General features: G+C 34.1%; 1 protein-coding gene across 1 annotated transcript; it reads left to right on the top strand.

Moving 5' to 3' along the window:
* The first annotated feature begins 7,937 nt into the window (after positions 1-7,937).
* LOC142630739 (ATPase 11, plasma membrane-type) lies at positions 7,938-14,726 on the top strand. The gene is made up of 21 exons (XM_075804780.1): positions 7,938-8,309; positions 8,402-8,521; positions 8,615-8,713; positions 8,830-8,967; positions 9,123-9,257; positions 9,362-9,541; positions 9,639-9,845; positions 9,928-10,047; positions 10,157-10,276; positions 10,471-10,593; positions 10,683-10,787; positions 10,923-11,067; positions 11,514-11,678; positions 11,815-12,053; positions 12,264-12,296; positions 12,458-12,539; positions 12,948-13,108; positions 13,231-13,416; positions 13,505-13,687; positions 13,772-13,950; positions 14,478-14,726. Exons 1-21 carry the CDS (start codon positions 8,256-8,258, stop codon positions 14,572-14,574), a joined length of 2,871 nt encoding a protein of 956 aa, XP_075660895.1. The 5' UTR covers positions 7,938-8,255; the 3' UTR covers positions 14,575-14,726.
* Positions 14,727-22,841: the final 8,115 nt, after the last annotated feature.

The following is a 22,841-nucleotide window of genomic DNA, read 5'->3' as shown; positions in this document are numbered from 1 at the left end:
CGGCGGAGACAGCTTGCTTTCCGAACCCCAAAGTCACCCCAATCCCACCTCTTCAACTTGCTATCCATAGCCTAATCCTGGTTGTCCATCTACATTTGAGAACAATAGTGTTTAAGGGTAAGGTTAAGCATGAAATTTGAAGGTCAAATATGACGATGATAACAAAATCAAATTCGGTTTCGAAGTGAAACAATATAGTCAAGAAGTAAACTTGTTTTACCTGGAATTACATGTGTCCATTGATCCTTGAAAAGAAACCCAGACAATCTCAAAAGCTTTCTACACTACTCGAGAACGCTGTCCCTACTCTCCACACCCAAATTGTTCAAATCCACCATCCTGTTCTTCCTAATCAAAAAGTTGTCCGCTGTAAAAATGTTTGGGCTAATAATGTTTTTCAGTAAAATAAAATTAAGAAATTAAATAATAAAAAAATCATCCAAAACAGTTTTGATTTGGTTAGTTAATGGCATTACTTGATAGAATGGTAACAAAAGACTAAATTGACAAACTTTGAAACTTAGAGAACTGAAATGACAAGACTGAAACTTAGAGGACTGAAATGACAAAGGGTGGAACTTAGAGGGTTAGTTTTGCATTTAAGCCTTTTATTTCATTTTTCTTTATGCTCCTCTCTTATTGTCAACTTTTTGGTCTAAATTTATTTTTGGACAGTGACCTATCTTTTATATATTTTTGATAGATAAGTAGTGGATGAGGGGAGGTGGGGGTCTGAAGTGTGAACCATGGACATAGAGCACTACAAAAAATACCATTATTATTAGGCTATTTCTTAAACCTCGAATAATTGCCTATCTATATATTGTAAGATGTATTCAAAAGTATGTTTGAATTATATTTTTGTTTATTTATTGAAAGTGGTTAATAGTAAATGTGGGGGAGATGGGTCCAAGAGTACATATTTATATGCATATTGGGTCGGAGGCCCAATTCAAGGACATTAAGCAGTCCAAGGATGGGTAAAAATCTTACTAAGGGTCTGTGTTAGTTTATAGAGAAGCGAAATCTAATCGTGATCATCCAAGAAGTTGGTCCGAGGATGAATATATCCTTGGATTAGTTAAACAGAGGTCAGAATGTGTTATCTGCCATCCAGAGGCAAAGTCCCATGAGACTCTGTTGATAAGGATGTGTATCACATGAGTATAGGACAAAGAAAAATCATGAAATATCTAAAGAAGAAGCTGCTGCCACCGCATTGAATGTTCTGCAGCTAATTCTTTAATGAGGAAGTGAAGCCTGAGTAGCAATGTTCAACTTTATAACTATCTTCAAAAGTTTTGGGAAGGTGTTGATGGGACAAGTATCTTGCTTGGTAATTTGATCCATACGTGGAGGGTGGAGAGAGAAGAAAGAGAAGTATAAAAGGAAGATGAAAACCCCAAGAGAAGGGGATCGAGGGAGAAAGAAAGGAAACACTGTCGACATAAGGACAATATCTGTAACCTATCTTTGAGAAAGAGAAATATAAGATCTAGTCTCATCGGCTTGAGTCCGAGGACAATTTTCGTTACACAAATTATCTCATCTGAGTTATATTGTGATCTAACCCATTATCTTTGTTATCTAAACTCACTAACATCCAGATTTCTAACCCACTCTCTACAAATTCATTGTATTGAGCTTTTTGGGCATATTCCTTTCCTATTTTTGGACTTAGGTGCAAAACGTGCCCTTACAATAAACTTTTTAATATATAAATATTATAACAAAATTTAAATCCATGATGACTGCCATTTCATATAAGATTAAAATATCAATTGATTTGTAGTATATGTGGGATTTCAATTTATGTCCCCCATTAGACCCCGATAGATTTTACTAGTTTTGGAACCCCTGACAAAAGTACACTTATACCTAAAAAAATATGAAACTTTAAAAAGTTATAAATAAACAAATAAGCTAAATAAGTTATATGTAAACAAATAAATTAAACCAAGGGTCTTGTAATTGAATTGGTACCTTATCATATATAAAGTGCTTAAGGTTTAGAGAAGAAAGAAATTAAACTGTGGGTTAGTGACATATTGTAATTACCACTTAAAAAAAAAAAGTTGTTTAAAAAATAAAAAAGAAGCAGCCAACTTGTTTATTGCTCCAAAAGCCACCAAACCTTCGTACTTTTCCAATCAACACACGGAAACCAGAGGCTGCCAGCATTGTTTGATATAAACGAGGATAGTTTTCCTAACTATAACTCACCATGATCCCAATCCGACACATATGCATGCACCTTTTGGAAAGTAATGCATGGACTTTAAGTATGGCTGAGCTGCACTAAATTCAATATTTAAAAATATCAATAAATCTAACAACAACAACAACAACAACAACAACAACATAATAATAATAATAATAATTTTGTTCATAATTATTAAGGTGACATATTATGGATGATGTTCAATAAAGATAATCTCAGTAATAAATTTGTATGGAAATAATATTATATATACTAATTATAATTCACAATCTCCATTAATTATGAAAATTTTTTAATCTCTCTCTAACATTAGTACATTACCCTTAAATTATTGCGAAATTGAGACTTGGGGATCATATGGACCAGTGGTTGTTGATGGGGTGGTTACCTACGAAAGCTAACGCAATAGGTGTCCACACTCAACAAGACGTGAAGAAAAGGTTAGCATATATTGCTATTTAATTTATGTATAGGGCTTATTATATAGTATATATTCTCCTCTGCTTCTTGAAATCTGCCTGTGATTCTGCAGAGAAATTTATTATAAGCACCGTGGATGTGTGAATAACACTAATCGGATTAATTTAATATATATATATATATATATATATATATGAATAAGAAAGAGAGGGATTTTATTCTTACTTGTAAAAATAAAATAAAATAAAAAACACAAATCAAATTTTATTATTATTATTATTATTTTTTCGCTTTTCTTTGGGGTAGAGAGGCACAGTGAATTAAGGAATGATAACCACGTGGCTAAGGTCACCCGGACACTTTAAGTTATATATATGAATTTTACTAATGTTTGCTCTAAGGGCACACAACAGTATACTATTTTTGAAAAAAAAATTATTGAGAATTAAAAAAGTTTTGACAGTTTTTTTTTAATTCTCAATAAAATTTTTTCAAAAATAAATTTGTTATTTATTTATTGAGAATAGACCGTTTAGGTTTTTTGAACAATGGAACGCCTAGTTCAAAAAGAAAAAGACAAAGCAAAGCAAATTACCTACTACAATCTTCTGAAAAAAAAAAAAAACCTACTACAATGTTGATAATAATGAATAATCCATTTAAATACGTTAAGCTGAAGAATGAAGGATTAAACCTAAACATCAGAATGCGTAAATAATCAGTGAACCATTTAAAATAGTAGTAATTTCTTACACAAGAAAATTCTATATACATAATGCTGAGGTATTGTGATGCTTATATATATAAGAGCTTAATCTTTTTTTTTTTTTCCAACATATTAATTAACCTTCTACTTTTAGCAAAGAAAAGTTAAAGAGTCTCCCTCTCTCAATATTTTTTAAAAATTAAATATAAAGCATGTATCTTTTCGAGATTTTAAAATCAGTCATTATATATTCTCTCATAATTCATTCTAGATCATCATCTTTTAGATAGATTGTTGAGCTTATTATAGAGCTTCGAGACCATAAGGTGCTAATTTGTTTGAGTTATTTTGAGTTAAGAGGACATTCTTTTGGGGTTTGATTTGAAGGGGAATGTATTATGTTCCTCTAATTTATTCAGTATATTTTATAATTTATGATTTGAATGTGTATGTTTTTCGGTGTTTAGGTTAGTTTATGGATAAATATAAATTTTTTTGTTTGTTTCAATTGAGACCTTTATGTGAAGATATTTTTTCACATTTTTCTTTATGGTAGTATAAAAAAAATGTTAAATGAAAACTATTTCTTAACTTCTTTTATTTGGCTTGCATGGAGTGTGATAAAGTCGTTTTCTGCTAAAATTTTGTGGAAAACAACTTTATCTCACACAAAACTAGATAAAGAAAGTTAAGAGATAGTTTTCCAACTTACTTTAAGTTCGGCACCAAACATAGAAAAATGAGTTAGTTTTTTTTTAAAAAAAAATTTTGTAAAATTATTTATTTGTCAAAAAATGTAATGTCAAAACAAACAAATTGTAATAGAAAATGATGACTTTCTTTGTTCATGAAAAAAAATTAAATTAATGGATTAAACAATTTTGACCCCTAGTAAGCTATCTACCAATTTTAAGCATGTGAACAGTTAGGTCCAATTCTTTAATTAGTCCATTACATATTGAATGGATATACACAAGAGCAGTAAAATCTTAAACTCATACATCAAATTCATGATGTGTTTGCATAAAGAAAAAATCTGCAAAAAAAAAAAACTCTTTGCGGCCTAGCGCAGCAAATGATCCACTAGAAAGATAGTTGCGATGCAATAACTTACAAACCCTCTTAGTCTATAGATGTACTTGTATCCCATCTCCTTGCTAGCAACTGGCTACACTAGTTGTTTTTCTTTCTAATTCTGACTCCAAAAGTTGAGACGCATACTACTAAAAACAAGCTAATGGATACTCCAAGGCCTCTTGAAGGTTTTTGGGATATGTTTTGTAATTTCTAGTACCAATCACTCAATTAGGATATGATTTTGTGGGTTTTATGAGATACAAATAAGGGTAATTGGATGGGAACAACAAGGAACTAAATAGCAGAATTCTCTCCAAAAAAAAAAAACCTAACATGAGAATTTTGCTTGAGAGAAATTCTTAAATTCGCAATTCCAGCTTCAACTTCTTATCTTGTCTTCAATGCAAATACAACCCAATAAAAGGAAATTTTGCAATTACAATAAAATTATTTTACACAAAATAAACCAACACTCTAATCCCAACCTTTTATATAAAGCTATGTATTTTTATGATTTTATCATGAATAGAAAAAGATGTTGAAAACTTGAAACAAGGAATCAATTTCTTCTGTGTTATGCTGTAATTTTGTCCATTTGTGAGTTCATAACAGATTGCTAAAAGTATCACTGAATCAAGAGCCTATTTTTTTTACATAATCGAGGTGTCATAAGATGCTAATGTTATGACATAATGAAACATGGGAATGAGATACAAATAATACAATAATAAAAAAACCGAGGTTAAAATACAATGGAGGTTTGTAAATCAGGCTAAAAAAAAGGACAAAACAGAGACGGAAAGACAGCCCAGCCAGGGAAAGCAGAATCATCACTGACTCTTTAAGACTTTTTGGAAGCCCTAAGATGAATAAAAATCAAAAGTGCTTTTCACTTGCTTTGTTCAAATGAAATGAAAATAATAGTACTACTATCTACTTAAAGTTCTAATTTTTCTATAAAGTAGAAGAAGATATGATTACATTCTTACCCTCGCATTTTTTGGCCATTAATCGTGCTTTTGTATTAATACAAGTCTTATTTTATCAAACTCATAATAAGATGAATAGATTATTATGAATAAATGAGTTTTGGAAGCAATTTAATTACAACCGTAGGGGTAGAAAACAAAACAAAAGGAAACTGGTAATGAAATTTGCTTCAAGGCCTATGAGGAAATAATAGATGATAATTTGGTACTAAGCACCTTACAAATTGGTAACGTCTACGGTTCATTTAAGTAAAATATCATACACTTTTTGATTTACAAGAAGTGAAAATTATTAGGTATATTTGGATTATGGTGATGTGGAAATCTTTCATCTCGCATTCATGGTAGAAACCATAACGAATTTATTAGTGAGATACACCATTAATTTAAGGAGAGGGAGCACCGTGTTACCATACTCCGAGAGTATCCATTAGTTAATCTACAAAAATAATGAAAGCCTAAAAATAATACGCAAACTACATTACATTAATGAGAAGTTCAGTTGGAAGTACATAATTGAAGGGTATTAAAGCAAATTTGATATTACCCAAATGTGTTCCTATTATTTTTACCCCCCAATTATCTTTTTTTTTTTTGAGAACCCCCAACTATCAATTTACAACAAAAATAAAATCAATACAAAATGGTAGCCATTTTATTTTTCATGCTTAAATAATAATAACATGTCAAGTTAAATATATTAAATAAACTAAATACCATGAATGTACTCTTTGTATAGTGTATACATAGATTTTGTCACAATCATCAAGTTAACATATCATGATTGTTGCTAATAAAAGTAAGGGTTGTGTTAATAACAATTATTTTTGCAACTTTATGGCAGTTTTTTGAAGCTTGTGACAGTTTTTTATTTTTTTAAGTATTTTTAAGTAAGACCCATAAAAGAAAATATTAACAAGTACCGTTCGGTGCTTGTTAATATTTCCTTAAAGTAATATTAATTAATAGGAAACTTATATAAAAAAAATGATTTTTTATTAGATAAGTGTAGAAAAAGGGATTCTCCTACTTTGAACCGTGTAGCCATTATTAAAGGTATTAAAAATAGTGAAATATCTATTAAATACTATATAAAAATGATATTACTCAATAACAAATTCTCGCATTAATAATTTATATAAAAAAGTACTCAACCAAATACATTACTTTCATCTTTGAATGCGCAAATGCCTGCGAGAACAATCAATTTTACACTTGAGCAAACATGGAGGCATAATTTGTAAAGCAAAATCATTTAGATAAAAAAAACAAAAGTAGAAAGAAAAAAGAAAAAAAAAAGGAAGACTGCTAAGGTGCTGCTTGTGCGCTTTATGATTCACAGGTCTTGTTGGTGTCCTCGCATCGAGAAATTATACTTTATCACAATGATAAAAAAGGAAATGTCACAATTTCCAACCAGTCTAGAAAAAGACAATTCATTTTTAAAAATATTAAAAGGAAAAAGGTACCATATAGGCTTAAAACATTGTTAACCCATAAAGTTTAATTTACATATGATTTTAGTCCTTGAAATATATATATATATATTTATATATTTTTGAAAATTTTAAAATAATTGTCTAAGGTAGCTAAACTAGAAAGTGAACTGAAGTATTTTGATAACACACGTATGTGATGGAAAATTTGTTAGCTTTTGATAAAGCTAAGTTATTTTGTAACTTTATAATTTGCCTTTAGTTTATAGACTAAAAGACAGTTAATACATGTTTGGACAAATGACAACTAGGTTCATTCGGTCAAATTTTTTTAAAATTAACTAACTTGGTCCATAAATCAAAGCTAAACCTTAAACTATTACTCATATTTCTCATTTTCTTTTATGGTGATTAGGGAGCAACCCATCAAAAAAAAAAAAAATTGGCCAGTTTTTTACATGACTAACATTAGCCCAAACTTTAAGAATATTAATTATATTTTACCCTAGTCTATAATATAACGTCATATTAAAAAAAAAAGAGAAAAGATTCAAAAAAAAAAAAAAAACTAAAGTGACCTTATAATTTTTTTTTTTTGGTTTTGAATAAAAACAATCATCTTAAATTTTAGTTATAAAGATTCTTCTCAAAAAATAAAATAAAATTTAGTGATTAAAATATAAAACGGATCATGTGCTAAAATATAGGTAGCAGGCATGTATTTTGCCTACTACATAGGAGTAGTGTGTAAAATAACGTAACATTTACTAAAGGCGAAGCGTCAAAGGTAAAACCGTAAAAGCTCTTGTATTAAGACAAAGAGCATTAGCTTGAAGTTGACAGTTACTATAATAGGTAAAGGCCTAAAGGGTTTTATTTATTTAATTTTTGATAGTGGTTTTACTATATTTATTTAATTTTTTTGAACATATTTATAATAATTATTATTAATAATTTTTGATGAATATTATAAATTTGTGGGTGAAATAATTTTTTTTATCTATTTTGTGATTTAAAAATGTAACAAGTGCGCGTACTCATAGACTAGTTATTTATTTATTTATTTATTTTGCGTAGGGGCCGAGATAGGGGCCGAAATGATATTTTGCCCAAAGATTGTCTATGAGACTGGCTGTTACAGTTACTTACTGCATTGCCACTACTCCAATGCTCTTTTAGCGGTTCATCTTCCTGGCTCCTCTGCAGATTTGGTATTGGTGGGGTTTTCTTCATTTTGGTCCTCAACTCCTATTTTGGGTTCAAAACCAATTTTTTTAAACTGGGTGTTGCTTGGTTCTTCTATAAAGTCTGAGTTTTTCTGCTGGCTCTTTGATGGGTTTTGATCTGTGAGTGCTTATGTGGTGATAGAAAGTTAAGAAGAGTGTTTTTAAGAGAAGAAGGAAGAGATGGGGGACAAGTCTCAAGTATTGGAGGCTGTGTTGAAGGAAACTGTGGATTTGGTAATAGATCTGGACATTTTGAAGCATTTTATTTTGGTTTGCTACTTGTGTTTTGTTTGTGAATAATGGTTCTTTTTAACTTGTGAGTGTAGGAAAACATACCCATTGAGGAAGTGTTAGAGAATCTGAGATGTAGCAGAGAGGGGCTTACCTCTGTGGCTGCTGAGGAGAGGCTGGTCCTTTTCGGGCACAATAAGCTTGAAGAGAAAAGGGTACTGATTGCACTTATTATTGTTCTTTGGTTTTAGATATTGGCTTGTGTTTTTTTGTCTCAATTTTTTTTTCTTCTTTTGGGTGTGTTTCAGGAGAGTAAGTTCTTGAAGTTTTTGGGGTTCATGTGGAACCCGTTATCTTGGGTTATGGAAGCTGCTGCTATCATGGCCATTGCTCTTGCAAATGGAGGAGTAAGTGTTCAGGCTTTTTTTTTTTTTTTTTTTCATTCTTCAGGCTCTTGTTGCTATTTCTTTGAGAATTCTTGCTTCACTATGAATTTATGGACTTGCACCTTAAATTTCTGCAGGGGAAGCCCCCGGATTGGCAAGACTTTGTGGGAATCATAGTCCTGCTTTTCATCAACTCGACAATTAGTTTCATTGAGGAGAACAATGCAGGTAATGCTGCGGCTGCTCTCATGGCTCGTCTCGCTCCAAAAGCCAAGGTATCAGAATTGGCAACTTGTTTTTCTGTTGTCAAATTAGTGATTTTTGAAGTTGGTTTTCGTTTTTTGGACTTATCTAGATGTTTTTAAGAGTGTTTGTGTGATCATTTGCTTCTATCTATGTTGGTTTCAATTATGATGACTTTGTTATGAAGGTTCTTCGAGATGGAAGGTGGAATGAACAAGATGCTGCGATTCTTGTTCCCGGTGACATTATCAGTATTAAATTAGGAGATATTATACCAGCCGATGCTCGTCTTCTTGAAGGAGATCCATTGAAAATTGACCAGGTTGGTCTGCTGCTGCTCCGAGTGTATTGCTGTACTATGTATATTAATCATTGGATTTGTTGAATTTTAGCTGTTTTCCTTATGTTCTGTTTTGGGTTTCACAGTCTGCTCTTACTGGTGAGTCCCTTCCGGTCACAAAAGGCCCTGGAGATGGTATCTACTCTGGTTCAACTTGCAAACAGGGAGAAATTGAAGCAGTGGTCATTGCCACAGGTGTCCATACCTTCTTTGGGAAGGCTGCTCATCTTGTTGATACCACCAACCAAGTGGGCCACTTCCAAAAGGCAAGGACATAGATGTACTCGGAACAGTCTATCTTTATTATGTAATTTGTCTTTCATGTTTTTTTTCCTAATTTATTCTTGTTATATGGTTCTGTAGGTCTTGACTGCCATTGGGAACTTCTGTATATGTTCAATTGCTATTGGGATGATTATAGAAATTATTGTTATGTATCCCATTCAAGACCGTGAGTACCGCCCTGGAATTGACAACCTTCTTGTGCTTCTCATTGGAGGAATTCCGATTGCCATGCCTACCGTTCTGTCAGTGACAATGGCTATTGGTTCTCATAGGTTAGCTCAGCAGGTTGGTTGGGTCCCTTTGGATGTCCTTGATTTTGTTATGAAGGGGTAATGTTATTAATGGAACATGGAAATAATGATTGTAGGGAGCAATAACAAAAAGGATGACAGCAATTGAAGAGATGGCGGGCATGGATGTTCTTTGCAGTGACAAGACTGGAACTTTGACATTGAACAAGCTTACTGTTGACAAGAACCTTATTGAGGTCAGTTGGGAAGTGCTGTTGTTGCTTGCTAGCTATGGCTGTATTTCTTCATGCAATTAGCATGTAAAAATCCTTGTTCTATATGCATGCTTATTTTTAAACTCTTCAGGTTTTTGCAAAAGGAGTAGATGGAGATACTGTTGTCCTAATGGCAGCTCGAGCCTCTAGAACGGAGAATCAGGATGCAATAGATTGTGCTATAGTTGGGATGCTGGCTGATCCAAAGGAGGTAAATTTAATTGATGCCAAGATTATTCCTTTGCTTTGTGATTGTTATGCAATTACTCATACTTAACACCTCATTTGTTCATTGAATTGAGATCAAGGTTCTTTTTCTTGGAACAAATGTATATTTCATTCATTTCTTCACTTAAATTTATTTATTAGATTCTAATTTTCTATTTGGTTTCTTGCTACCAAAAGGCACGTGCTGGAATTCAAGAAGTGCACTTCCTTCCTTTTAATCCTACTGATAAGCGAACAGCTTTGACTTATATTGACCGTGATGGTAAAATGCATAGAGTCAGCAAAGGTGCACCGGAGCAGGTAAATTGTCTTCCCTACCTCTGGATATGCTGTAGTCCTTTGTTTGTCCCTAATTTATCTTAATTTCCTCTCTGCAATATGATTCTTAGATTCTAAATCTCGCCCACAATAAGTCGGAAATTGAGCGTAGAGTTCATGCTGTGATCGATAAGTTTGCAGAACGAGGTTTAAGATCACTTGCAGTAGCATACCAGGTAACAGGATTTCTGTTCTTTCTTTTCTAATTTATGGTAAATTACATAAGATGTACCACTTTTTTCTTGTTGTGTTATATTTGACCTTTTCCTTACCAACACCTCTTTTATTGGGTCTTTTGTACATTTATGCAGGAAGTTCCAGAAGGAAGGAAGGAGAGTGCTGGAAGCCCATGGCAGTTTATTGGTCTCATGCCTCTCTTTGACCCACCGAGGCATGACAGTGCAGAGACAATAAGGAGGGCTTTAAATCTTGGAGTGAATGTGAAAATGATTACAGGTGTGTTCTATTTGTAGTTGGAAGCCATGATTTTGATTGTATTTTGGTAGTTGAATTGCTACCACATCTCTTCCTGAGTGCCTGGTAAAAATGTAACAGCATAATAAAATGTTATTGCATGTGAGCAAACCCTAAAAAAAGAAAAAAAAATTGCATGAATTGTAGTTCTGAATTTGGGTTGAGTTGGGATGTTTGAAATTCAGCCCAGATTGGACCTGTAAGTTCAATGTTAGCTTGATTGCACCCAATGGTTTTGGTGAGTTAGAAGGGTATTATGCATGAGCTGTAATACCTTTTTAATGTAGTTTGTCCTTTGTTATTGATCAGCTTTTCCAAGATTGCTCATGTAATATTTGTTTCAAGAGGCTTTTTACCGTCCTCCTAGTTCTGGATATACTATCTTGTGGTAGTTTACTTGTGTTTCTGAGCCTTGTGTTTTCTGTCAGGGGATCAACTTGCAATAGGAAAGGAGACTGGACGCCGGTTGGGAATGGGTACCAACATGTATCCTTCATCTGCTTTGCTGGGACAGGACAAGGACGAGTCTATTGTAGCTTTACCAATTGATGAGCTGATAGAGAAAGCTGATGGCTTTGCTGGTGTTTTCCCTGGTATTTTATTTATTGGAATCATATATTTCTTGTGTTGATGAATCTTAATTCTCATTCTTGATTACCAAAATGTAATTTTGTTTTGTCCTATTCTTATATGGTTTGGATTTGATTTATTATTTATTGATTTGTTCAGAGCACAAATATGAGATTGTAAAGCGTTTGCAAGCTAGGAAACATATCTGTGGCATGACTGGTGACGGAGTCAATGATGCTCCTGCCCTAAAAAAGGCTGACATTGGGATAGCTGTTGCTGATGCAACAGATGCAGCTCGTAGTGCTTCTGACATTGTCCTTACAGAACCCGGTCTTAGTGTTATCATTAGTGCTGTTTTGACCAGTAGGGCAATCTTCCAGAGGATGAAAAATTATACAGTAAGCATTGGTTTCAATTTTGAGATAATATGCTCTTAATTTTAAATGGACTGTCAACATATAGTTATTATCGAATGCCATTTTGACTTGATAATTGTTCTTTTAATAAATTTATATGAATTTATATCTGTGTTAAGTAGGCTTAAGCTCTAGTTTTCAGTACAAGCATATATTAGATCAATTTACTGAATGTTATCTTCTGCTTGGCAGATTTATGCAGTTTCCATTACAATCCGTATTGTGGTAAGTTAGTATGCTTCAATTTTATAACATAGATGTCACTCGGTGCTGTCATTGCATTATTTTTTTTAATGTTTATGCATTACATTAGATGGAACATACATACTTTCCACTCAGTATGTGTTATACTACTTACCTGTTTTGCTTCTTTGATTTGGTTACAGCTTGGTTTCATGTTGCTCGCACTCATATGGAAGTTCGACTTTCCACCTTTTATGGTGCTTATCATTGCCATCCTCAATGATGGTTCGTGGTTTCTTTCCTCAAGCAAAACCCCCCCATATTTGTGCAAGTGTGTGCATTGCATGCACTTATAATGATTTTTGACACGTTAAAATATAACTCAATAGCTTAAAAATAGGCAGTCAGCAATCTTGTTTAATTATTATTGAAGTTTCATCAAATAAAACAGGCAAGTCTTATATTGCGTCAGATCCATATTTATTTGTAACGCATTATGTTGGTGGTATGCTGTAAATTGATGCACTCTTTTGTTTACAAAATGAGCTGTTCTCTGCAATCTGCATGTGTTAACCGATTAAATGCTTCTCTATTGTATATTTTGTTGCACTAACAGTCTTATCTATATCAATTGTTTTATGCTAGTTACAATAAATTATGAATTTTATACTTACTAGCATTATGATATATTAGGTACTATCATGACAATATCAAAAGATAGGGTGAAACCATCTCCTTTACCGGATAGTTGGAAGCTAGCAGAGATTTTCACAACTGGCATTGTTCTTGGTAGTTACTTGGCAATGATGACAGTCATATTTTTCTGGGCTGCGTACAAGACAGACTTCTTCCCGGTAAGATGGCCCAGCATCCTTTGAAGATCTGAATTTCTCACTATGCCTGTGTATGTGTTCTGGGTGCTTCTTTTGGTTAGTTGTGCTTGTCACAAATTACTAGTTGATTTTCTCTTTTTCAGCGCGTATTTGGGGTGTCAACCCTTGAGAAAAATGCTCATGATGACTTCCGAAAGCTTGCTTCAGCAATATATCTGCAAGTGAGCACCGTTAGTCAGGCCCTCATATTTGTAACACGATCTAGAAGTTGGTCCTTTGTTGAGCGTCCTGGGATGTTGCTTGTAGTAGCTTTCATTATTGCTCAGCTGGTGAGATAACCACCTGTTCTTTTCATTTTAGATTTTGTGCAATTGTTTAAGTGGAAAAGTTGATAATTAAATCTTTCACTGCAAGCAGATTGCCACTGTAATTGCGGTCTATGCAAACTGGAGCTTTGCTGCAATTGAAGGGATTGGTTGGGGTTGGGCTGGCGTGATATGGCTTTATAACATCATCTTCTACATCCCACTTGATTTAATAAAGTTCTTCATACGCTATGCTTTGAGCGGGAGAGCTTGGGATCTTGTCATTGAACAGAGGGTATGAATTTGACTGGTTTGTTGGAGTGCTTTATGGTGTCTTTGTTACTAGCTGTTTTTATTGATTGATTTCTTTGTTATGCAGATTGCTTTTACAAGACAAAAGGACTTTGGGAAGGAACAACGTGAGCTTCAGTGGGCACATGCACAGAGAACATTGCATGGGTTGCAACCACCTGACACAAAGATGTTTACTGAACGAACGCATTTCACAGAACTCAATCAAATGGCTGAAGAAGCCAAAAGAAGAGCGGAAATTGCAAGGTAGGCCACAATCTTACCAATTGGTTGTTTGAACGTGACACAGTAAGTGTTTTAGAATTTCGTATCAGAATAAGAGGACAATGGCCATTGTTTTAAAATTATTCTTACATCACAAGAATAATAATTTCAAAGTATTCAATGAGTTCTTATTTTCTTTTTGCAAATAACATCATAAGAGGACAATGGACATTTTTTACTGCGCATTTTGAACGTTTTGAGAGTATTTTGGTCCTTTTGAAAATTTTGAGGTTATAATGGTATTTTTATAGGTCAATGGGAAATAATTTTGGTTTGATCAAGTTTTTCATCTGCCCTAAACTCCTGAAAATGAGGAAAACATTTTCCGAAAAATGTTTCACATGCAAAAGAATAGGTTTTAGTTATAAATTTAACTTATTTTACTTTGGATATTCCATATTTTGATTATTTATAAATTTTTTTTTTCCTTTCTAAAGTGCTATGTTTTTCTTGTGCTGGCTTAATTTAGACACTTGTCTGATTTTAATTATTCTATTGGCCTCGTGCAGGTTGAGAGAACTCCATACACTGAAAGGTCATGTAGAATCAGTGGTGAGACTGAAAGGTCTGGACATAGACACAATTCAGCAAGCATACACAGTCTAAGGAAGATCATGTATGATATCTCACCTAATACTGTTAAAGATGCTATAACTAGCACTGAGAGTAAAGACATGTAATGAACCTCTTGTTATGAGTTAACCTTCAAACAACTTTTCTTCATATTTGATACTATAATATCCATTTTCAGCACTCAAGCAGCTCCTATCTGTTCTTTCGTCTCTTGTTTTTTTGGACCTCTCAAATGACCTCTTGTAGTGCCCCATGATAGAAAAGTGCTTATAATATTAATGGCATATAGTGTTCATATTAATAAGGTTTATGTCCTTCTGGCCTTGATCCTGCTATCAGCTGCAATACATCACTACTTAGTTCAGATCTTGTTGAACATGGTTTTTGAAGTTGTAGTTACTAGGCTGCTTACTAGTGGTGGTGGTTATAGTACTTTACAATTCTTAAAAAATTTATTCTTGCCAGGCAATTTTTTAATTAACTTATACTAAATTATAAAAGATAGATCTATACTAAAGGTTCAAGGGTAGAACAAAGTATTTTTGCTTGGGGGCGGTCAAAATATTATTATTTTTTGCTTGGGGATATTAAAATTTTAGAACATTACTTTAATATCCTTATGTTTTTTTGGTGTAGGGATGCCTTCTAATTAGGGTTGAAAATGAATCGAACGGTTCATGAACAATTATGAACAGTTTGGGTTTCATATGAAAAAAAGCTCGTTTATGTGTTTATTTAGCAAATGTGTCAAGTTAAGTTCGTTTATGTGTTTATTTAGCAAATGAGTTAAGTTCAAGCCAAGGTTTAGGTGACTATTGTAAAATCGAGATTGAATTGTGTAAGTTTATAAAAATTATATATATATATATATATATATATATATATATATATATATATATGTATGTATGTATGTATTACAGATGAGGATAGTGAATCTGTTAAAAATGGAGTTATAGCACTCATAATAATCCATCTATAATTTGGTTTATGCGATAACGTCGGGGATAGTTTGATGTGAACGGTAGATAGGTCGGTCTCCTACTCTCCTAGTACGAGAGACAAGAATGGAATCTGATTTAATCTCAGCTTAGTATGTCATCTCAGCTTTCATAAATAGTCAGACTACAAAGATGAGATGAATCTAACTTCTATCTAATAATTTGCAAAGCAATGATAATGATAAGATAATCTAACTATAGAATGGTGATAACATTTATTTTCACTCATCACTTGCACGAGCCCTGCTTGCAAGATTCTTGCCGTTGTTGCTGTCTGCTTGCTCCCCTGTCTTGGTCGCAACATTCCCTTCCCCTTCAAGATGAAGCTTGTCCTCAAGATTCAAGTGAGGAAACTGATTCTTTATAACAATATATCATTCCCACTTGGCATCTTCGACATGGAAGCCCTTCTAACAAACCACCTCCTGAAGACATTTTTTTACCAGGAGTAGTCCAGCAGAATTCAAGGAATCATTTCGGTTTGAATACTGGTGTAATTTTGAGAGAAAGTACAATTAAAAAAGTAACAGAGAATTTGATTTAACATAGAACATAATGGAAGAAAAGATACACGTAGCCAACCCTAACTAATCTGCTGAGGAGCCAATCTCAAAAATTTGGGATTAAGGCTTGTTGCTGCTGTATTGGTGTAATTTTTTCATTGAACTTGGGAAGTATAGCTATAACCCCAACTACATGGTGTAAACGCGATATGGCCAGCAAAACCAATTTATTAGCCACCTTGTCAATGCCTTCTAAAATTTGAAATGGGCCATCAAAATGAGATGCTAGGTTCATATTACTGTGAGTCTGTGAACATGAATAGAATTTTAGCGAATTTGTTGAAGTTCTAGATAAACCCAAATCCCAAACGTTGAATTCGACTTCTTGGGGATGTCAATCTGCGGAGGGGCTGGTTTAAGTCCTGTTGAATGGCATCCCTTGCATGGAGAATTTGGTCAACCTGAGCCCGTGGTTGAGCCATGTTCATACCCATTCAAATGGAATGGTATTGGTAGCTGATTGATGTGAGTTATTACACCAATACTCAGCCAAAAAGAACCAGCTAGAACCCCATTGCTTTTGTTGAGTGCTGACAAAACAGAATCATATTTGTTTTGTTGACACACAGCACCCTTGAATTTTATCTTGGAGGTCTCTGGTCGCGTACCCTTCTAATAAAAATTTGTAGAAATGCAGTAAGGTGCAATGTTCGGAAAATACCAAAATGGCTCCCAACCGGCATGTCATGGACAAGCTCAAGTTTGTATGGAAAAAGAATAAGTTAACTAACTTTTGATAAGCTCGAGCTTGCTTGATAAGAAAATTAACATGTAATCTAGCTTGGTGATGAGCTCGAGTTCAATTCGTGTTTAAAATAAAAATAAGAGAACCAATCTTGAATTTTCTTAGTTTGGCTTGTTCTGATTATAAGACATACTTCCAATTATATACACAAAAATATGTTCTAGTGTCTGTTTAGCTACAACATTCAGTTTTTTGTTTTATCTTTATTTTAAATATCTAACTTTTAGCTTTTTTGAAAATAAACCTACTTATAACTTTTTGTATCATATCATACAAATAAACTACTGGAAATAAGTTGGTAAGTTGATTGGGGTACATGAACCTATTAGTTAAACTGTTTTTGTCATTGCAAGTATCAAGCAAAACCTTGTTTCAGCATTTAATTGTTTGCTTGATTAAATTGCATTATGTAAAAAGATGGTTTTCGTGGATGTCATGCCTGAGCGGTTCATGAGTCAACCTTCCTCAAAAGCTAGTTTAACGTTGAAGTGTTAATTATATGTTAGTGCTACTGTGATGATGTGATTTCTCTTGATTGCTACAGTAACGTTGTCTTATTTATTTTGAATCAACAATAACGTAGTCTTAAGAGCCTTTCACTTTTCATTTCTTTTTCCATAAATATATATATATATATATATTTTCATACACTACTATTCTTAATTTGCTAACCATGTAGTAGGATGTATTGTGTATATCATGTATCAGTTACATCTTACATGCATTCTCTCCCGTGAGAAAAATTTAATTAGTCTCGAAGTAGTGCTTCGGGCTCTCATAAAAAGAGTGCCCCATAATGGGACCCACATATGGGGGTCACCCTTTTTGTGAGAGTCTGAAGTACTACTTTGAGACAACTTAAGACCCCTCTCACAGCAGATGAGTCCTACGCATTAATAGAAGTAGAACCATTTTTATTGATTCCGTTCCGTTTTGGCCAAAATGGCTATAATATTTCGTCCCGGCATACAAATTGGAACTATAATACCCCCATTCCACCTCGGGTCAAATTTTGGCCTATTTCGGAGTGTTCTGGCCAATTTTGGCTGAAATACAAATTTCAGCAGTACCAGATTTTGGCTTTAAAAAAAAAATCCTACCTTTTTTTTTTTTGGGGTAGGTTTCAGTCCTGTCAATCTGCCTTACCTTTTTTATTTGTGTGCTGTACAGGAAATGTATTTGTCACCCTCCTTAGAGCATTCCCATCAACAATTCTAAAAAATTTAGCATTTACCATCTCAAAACCCTATTTTATAACATATAGCACATCACTTTACAATACAACCTATATCAAAACTTCTATTTTTTTTACCATTTCATTTAAATATTGTTTCTTTATTATTTTTCAATAATTCTCTCTCTCTCTCACAGCATCGCCGGTGCCACACTACCAACAGTCACCAGAAAACCCACCACCCATACCACAACCACCACTAACAAAAAAAGAAAAGAAAAAAAAATCACAGCAGAAAGAAACTTCCACATCTACATCCACCCACAACCACCACATCCACTCACCACCACCAACCACAGCAGAAAAAAAAAGAAGAAGGAAACCTCCATTGGTGAGGTCAAATTGGAACCCACAACTTGCAAATCGGAACCCACAACCTGCAAATCGGAACCTTAGGCCTGAGAGAGAGATAATCATAGATTTGAATAGGTGAGGGCGAGTGCGAGGGCGAATCGAAGGTAGTGGTAACTTGGCGATGTTGCAGCCAAAGAGTAGAAAGATCGAGTGACTGAGAGTAGAGAGATCGACGACGTTGCAGATGAAGAGTATAGAGATCAAGTGACTGAAAGCAGAGAGATCAGCGACAAGTAGAGACTGGCGACGAGCAGAAATTGGAGACAAGCACGACAGACCATGAACCACGGAGAGAGAGAGAAGAGAGGAGAGAAAGGAGAGAAGAGAGAATAGAGATGAAAGAAGTGAGAGAGAGGAAAGAGAATGAGAAATCAGAAAGTACCGTTGGGGAATAAAAAACTATTTTTTATTTTACAATATAGTTACAGTGCCCTCTCAAATATGAGATTGCACTGTAGCAAGATTGTACATTTTATAACATATACCAGTTTTGATGGAGATGATTTTTTAAAGTTTAGATGCTAAAAAATAACATTTATAGCATATGAGAGGTTCAATGAGAATGCTCTTACTCTTACTCTTAAATTCTATGTTCTCTGTTTTAAATTTTTCCATGTTATACTCTTCTCTTTTCCTACGTGTGTTCTAAAATTTGATTTTTTTCTTTGTTTTTGTTTATGTGAGCCCCACATGACTGACTAACAATAACAAGAGAATGTTCCTGCGTTTTTAAGTTTTATCCCTCTTCCACTGTTCCACTTACCAACATTAACATCTAGGTTTTTATTTTTATTTTTTATTTTTATTATTACTGTAAGTGCACAATTGCACCTAGACCCAAAGACAACTACGGGCTCAGGCCCAATGAGCCTTAAACAATGAAATTTGTAGAGTGTGGGTTTCGAACCTAGGTTAGAAGTACTGAAAATTTGATAACAGGCTAGAAGTTACAAACACTTGTAAACAATAAACGATAATTGCAAATAGACCTCCTCGGACGTGAGCCGATGACTACTTTTGTATTATTTCTCTTTCTTCTTTCAAGGTTACAGTTCTTAATTCTCTTTTTTAGTTACCGACCCTCCTTCTCTTTGGCTTTCACCCCTCTTAAATACTTCATTCCTTGATGCCTTTTGGATAGTGACTAGAAGTTTCAGCCCTACTGTTCAGGGGTCACTTCCCCATTAATGCGGCCAGGAAGGTAGATGCAGAGTCTTTAATGCGGAGTTGACAGCTTTTACTCTTGATATTTTCTTTAACACTAGTGCATCGAGAAGGTTCAGGGTTTCGCCCTTTAACCATTAGTCTTTCCAGAGTTGTGTTTTGACCTTCATAATGAAGTTTTGAGTTCTCTTGGGCCTTTCCGAGGAGAAGCTCGCCCTCGACTGTATCCTCGGACCCTCGGCGTATGGGCCAATTCGTAGAGTTTAATTCTGGAGCAGGTCGGCCCTCCATGCTACAGTCCAAAGGCCCATATGCCGACTTGGGCCCTTTTACTCCCCACAATTACTCTTATTATATTTTATAAATGATTGAACTGATAATTCTTCTTCTTCTTACTACTACTACTACTACTATTATTATTATTATTTGGACTTAAAGATTACATATTAGTTGAAATATGTATTTAAAACTTCTTTAAAATTTTTAATAATTAATATGATTTTTTTATTAATAATATATATTTTTTATTATAAAATAGCAATAACTCCAAAACACTTTGAAACGGTACGTCAAAATAAGTTAGTACTGAAACATTCCGTTCTAACTAGTAAATTGAAATGGATCCGAAACGCTATTTATAGCATTGAGTAAAATTCACCTATTATGTGAGTCTCATCCATTATGAGATAGATGTTACATGTAACCAAAACATGGTATAATTATCCGTTAATCTTAAGCTTAACTTGTTCTAAACAAGCTGGAAAATTATAAATGAACTTATCTTATTTGGGCCGGCGATCACGCTCAAATTAACTACACATGAAATTACTGCTTGAAGGTTGACATGAACCGCGTTCATGACACTTTGTTCAGTCCCACTCAACACCAGTTTCGGTCAAATCGGTTTGAGTGGGACTGAACAAAGTGCCTTAAACGCTATTCTAAATTCTTATGTGACTTATAATTGCAGGATGTGACATGGGACATTAAAATTTTGGTTGTTTACAAAATTCAAGTCAAAGACGTATAACGCTTTCCTACTTGGGATTTTTTTGGAAGTTTCCTTCAACTTGTAGCGGTGGTAAAGTTCAATTTGCGTTTTCCAAATGTTGACTTGCAGTAGTGGGTTTTAACTCCTGTAGTCTGCTGTGTGGACCTTGACGTATTGATAGTGTCAGGTTGAAAATAAGTTCTGAACATGGTTTTTGAAGTTGCAGACTTGTAGTTACTAGGCTGCTTACTAGTGGCGGTGGTTATTGTACTTTACCATTTTTTAAAAATTTATTCTTGCTAGGCAATTTATTAATGTTCGTTTAGCAACATATTTTTGGGTATTTTTTAAGTAATTTTTTTAACTTTGGACAGTTTTTATGTTTTTGGTAATTTTTTTTTAATTTCTTTTGACAATTTTTGTAACAATTTTTTTAAAAAGTGAAACACAAAAATAAAAACCTTAACAAGCACCGCCCGCCTTTTCCAAAATTATAAAAGATAGATCTATACTAAGGTTCAAGGGTAGAACAAAGTATTTTTGCTTGGGGCGGTCGAAATATTATTATTTTTTGCTTGGGGATATTAAAATTTTAAAACATTACTTTAATATCCTTATGTTTTTTTGGTGTGGGGATGCCTTCTAATTAGGGTTGAAAATGAATCGAATTGTTCATGAACAATTATGAACGATTCGGGTTTCATATGAAAAAAAGCTCGTTTATGTGTTTATTTAGCAAATGAGTCAAGTTCAAGCTAAGGTTTAGGCGACTATTATAAAATCAAGATTGAATTGTGTAAGTTTATAAAATTATATATATATATATATATATATATATATATATATATATATATATATATATATTACAGATGAAGATAGTGAATCTGTTAAAAATGGAGTTATGGAACTCATAATAATCCATCTATAATTTGGTTTATGTGATAACGTTGGGGAAAGTTTGATGTGAACGGTAGATAGGTCGGTCTCCTATTCTCCTAGTACGAGAGACAAGTAGGGATGGTCATACCCATTGGGTAATGGATATCCAATTTTACCCGATCCAAATGTTCCGGGTAATACCCGGTTTTTCATGGGTAGAGCTTAACTAAGTAGGGTATGGATGTTACCCGAATTATTCGGGTAGGGTATGGATATTATCCAAACCCGACCTGTATTAAAAAAAAAAACCTAAACCTCTCTCACTCACCGTCACTCACACAGTGTGAGTTACACTCAGACACTCTCTCCAAATTCATCTTCTCTACAATGATCATCATCTTCGCATTCTAATCCCAAGAAAGAAGAAATGCGACTCCACTGGCTCCTCAATTCCTCTCCGTTTGATCAGATCGCGTCGCCAAAACCCTAAATCTCCAATCCAGATTCTCACAATGTCAAGCGACCTTCGGAGATCTTCCACCTCGCTCTGAGCTACGGTAATGAGGAACCCGTGGAGAGTCCCGGCCGCGTGTCTTCGTCTCTGTCCCCTTCGTCGTCGTCGTCGTCGACGACGATTGGCTCAGCGTCGCAGTCGTTTTCGGTGTCATCGATAGTGGCGCAAGATCAGGAGCTAGGGTTTCGAATCCAATAGGAAGACCAGAAGTTGAATTCAGATAGGAAAATTTTCATACTCTCTCTCTCTCTCTCTCTCTCTATCTCTCTCTTATTTCTTTTGCTCTCCGTGTGTGTGAGACTCTCAATGGTGAAAGGGGCTCACAGGAACTTTGGGTCGGGTCGAATCCCTACGTTGGGTCGGATTCTTTTTCTTTTTAATTTTTTTTTAAATTTTTTATTTATTAGTGTTTTCTTTTTTAAGATAAAGCTATTGGTTAGTTTTTAAGTTAAAATGATTTGGGTTAAAAAAAAATTAAATGGGTTTCGGGTAGGGTATGGATATCCATGGATAATAAATTCGTGTAAGATTCGGGTATGGATACTAATGGGTATTGATATTCGGGTATCCATGGATAAACATTTCGGGTAGGGTATGGATCAGATATTCCCATACCCTACCCATGGCCATCCCTAGAGACAAGAATAGAATTTGATTTAATATGCTTGCCTTAGTATTTCATCTCAGCTTTCATAAATAGTCAGACTACAAAGATGAGATGAATCTAACTTCTATCTAATAATTTGCAAAGCAATGATAATGATAAGATAATCTAACTATTGAATGGTGATAACATTTATTTTCACTCATCACTTGCACGAGCCCTGCTTACAAGATTCTTGCCATTGTTGCTGTCTG

Source organism: Castanea sativa, chromosome 4 (assembly GCF_040712315.1).
Source record: "Castanea sativa cultivar Marrone di Chiusa Pesio chromosome 4, ASM4071231v1".
Taxonomy (NCBI): Eukaryota; Viridiplantae; Streptophyta; class Magnoliopsida; order Fagales; family Fagaceae; genus Castanea; species Castanea sativa.
The sequence above is the reverse complement of the archived record's forward strand: the minus strand, read 5'-3'. Positions and strand labels throughout refer to the sequence as shown.